Genomic DNA, 2,497 nt, shown 5'->3' on the forward strand with positions numbered 1-2,497 from the left:
AGAAGAATAACTATTTCATTAATTATCATATCTTTATTTCAAACTCTTCCACACGATGTCAGGGTCTTTTATTGTTAGGTATTTCATCTTCAATCCTTAATGAAGATGATGACAAAAGAAAATCATGTCTTTTGCCTTCTCTTGGCTTGATGCTCATATTCTCTTCTTTAATAGTTTCTCCAAGGTTCATGAAATTTAGATGTATTGTGAAGAGCTACAAATTCTAATTTTGTAGGATTATTCATGGTAACACTATTACAAAGAATTGTGTTTATATTAGAAATTTTATATATATCAAACACGCAAAAAACAACGTTTAATTTACTAATTATAACGAAAAGTAAAAAATGACCTACCTTTAATGGGAGAAATACCAAGGGTTCATTACTGATAACATGTTGTAAAATTGAGGAGTACGAGGCACTACGAGAACATGAAAATCGAAAAATTATAATATTTATAATTAACAAATAAAATTTAGAAAATAACAAACATGAAATATAGGAGATTTTAGAAATTAAATTTTTTCTCACCAAAATTTTCATGTATACAAAATCCACAAAATAAAGCACTATTTATATGCAATTTGAATTGTTCTCCATATATTGCCAGATGGATTGAAGCCAAAGTGGAAACAACAAACAAAGAAGATTATTATATATATTTTACACATCTTGCTAATGTGCAAGAGATAAGAACACTAGACAAGTACTGAAATTAAAATACACTTAGTGGGAAAGTAAATTTATAAAAAAATGATTAAAAGAAAAAAGTTGAGCCAAATTGTTGAGTGGAAGTTCATATCATTCCTAAAATAACCATCCAATTTAACTATAAAATCCTTCACTTGGCCTTAAGATTTCTATCACATAAAAAAAAATCAAAATGAGCCAAAGTGATAGTATTTGGGTAAAGGTTCAGCTAAAATCTCCCATTGAGAAGTTCTATGGCTTCTTCAGAAATCATGTGGGGGATTTGGTCCATATGTTTCCTGAGCATTACAAAGGCATTCAACTTTTAGAAGGAGAAAATTTCTCTGCTGGTAGTGTTGTAGTATTTCATTACCATCTTGGTGAGACACTAAATTGCTTTCTCTTTTCTTCTTCTATTTGTATTAGGTTTAAATTCCTAGTTGAGTTTCATTTCGTTTTTAGGTTCCGTTTGATAATTATTATTGATTTTTTAGTATTGTACGTTATTATTTTTAATTTTTCTATATAAACATTTTAATCCTTAGTTAAATTTTTAATAACATAAAAACAAATTTTTAGAAACTACGTTTCTTAGGTCCCGTATATGATAACCTTTTGTCGGTTTTTGGTTTTTAAAAAACATAATCTATACATGTTTGGTTACCATTTTTTAAACAAAACACTATAATTATGTTTGATAATTGTCTATGGTTCTCATTTTTAAACATTAAAAATGCAAAATATGTTTGAGAATTGTGTTTTTTTTTTTTTTTTTTTTTTTAAAATATTTTTATGACATTTTTAAAAATTAAAATCAAACTTTAATGACTTTCCATTTAATATACAGAATTACAAAATTATATCTTTATTTGTAACTTTATTTTTTTTAAAAAAAATCATATTAATAAAACTAACACTATCAATATTTTAATCACAAATGAAATGAAGAAAAATAACAAAAAAGAAAAAATTTAGACAATAAAAGGTTGTAGTTTTCTAATTTGTTTTTTTTTCTAATTTTTTTTTAATTTTTAAGTATTTAACTTTAAAATTTGAAATTATTTTTAAAACCTTATGATATTATTGTCAAAATGATGTGGAAATAAAGTTTAAAAGAAGAAAATATTTTTAAAATTATTTACCATAGAATTTCATATTTAAAAAGAAAATGTGGAACTCGCTATTAAAGAGTTCAAAGGAAATAAAAGGAAAAGAATTGCAAGTCTCAAGGATCAAAGCTTGAAAATATTGCAATTAGAAATCGTCGATCACAGCACTATTTTGTTGTAATCATAATTTATTATGAAACAAGAACCCTTGCGTAGGAATAAGAAACCGTTTTTATTAATTGAATGAAATATAATTAAGTTCATACAAAAGAATCCGCTCATTCAAAGAGAGTATAAAAAATGTTTCCAATTTTCTTATAATCTTTAAGTTCTTAAATCAAGAAAATGCATTGAAAATAGTTAAACTCTTAAGAATATTTTTGAAAACCCTTGCATGTTAAAAAAGAAAAAAAGAAAAAAAAAAAACCAAGAGAATAGGTTTTTGGAAACGATTTTTTTCTTAAATATTCTTATTATATTTAAAAACGTTCCTAAAATAAAAAAAATAATAATAAAATAAGAATTTAATTGGATACCAAACATACTGGAATTTTAAAAACTAAATATTGAGAACGAACGATTAAAAAAAAAAAAAAATCCATTAGCTGTCAAACAAACCTCAAAATATTGACATCAAGTAGTATTTATAGGTTTAATTTTAAAAAACAAGAAACAAAAAACTAAAGCCTCATTTAG

General features: G+C 24.3%; 1 protein-coding gene across 1 annotated transcript in view; it reads left to right on the forward strand.

Moving 5' to 3' along the window:
* The first annotated feature begins 885 nt into the window (after positions 1-885).
* The window catches only part of LOC120069751 (kirola-like), a 4,020-nt gene continuing 2,408 nt past the window's right edge, over positions 886-2,497 (forward strand). The window contains exon 1 of the mRNA XM_039021549.1: positions 886-1,072. Within this exon, the coding sequence (XP_038877477.1) occupies positions 886-1,072 (187 nt within the window). The remainder of the gene's footprint in view (positions 1,073-2,497) is intronic.

The sequence above is a fragment of the Benincasa hispida genome, chromosome 1 (genome assembly GCF_009727055.1).
Source record: "Benincasa hispida cultivar B227 chromosome 1, ASM972705v1, whole genome shotgun sequence".
Lineage (NCBI taxonomy): Eukaryota > Viridiplantae > Streptophyta > Magnoliopsida > Cucurbitales > Cucurbitaceae > Benincasa > Benincasa hispida.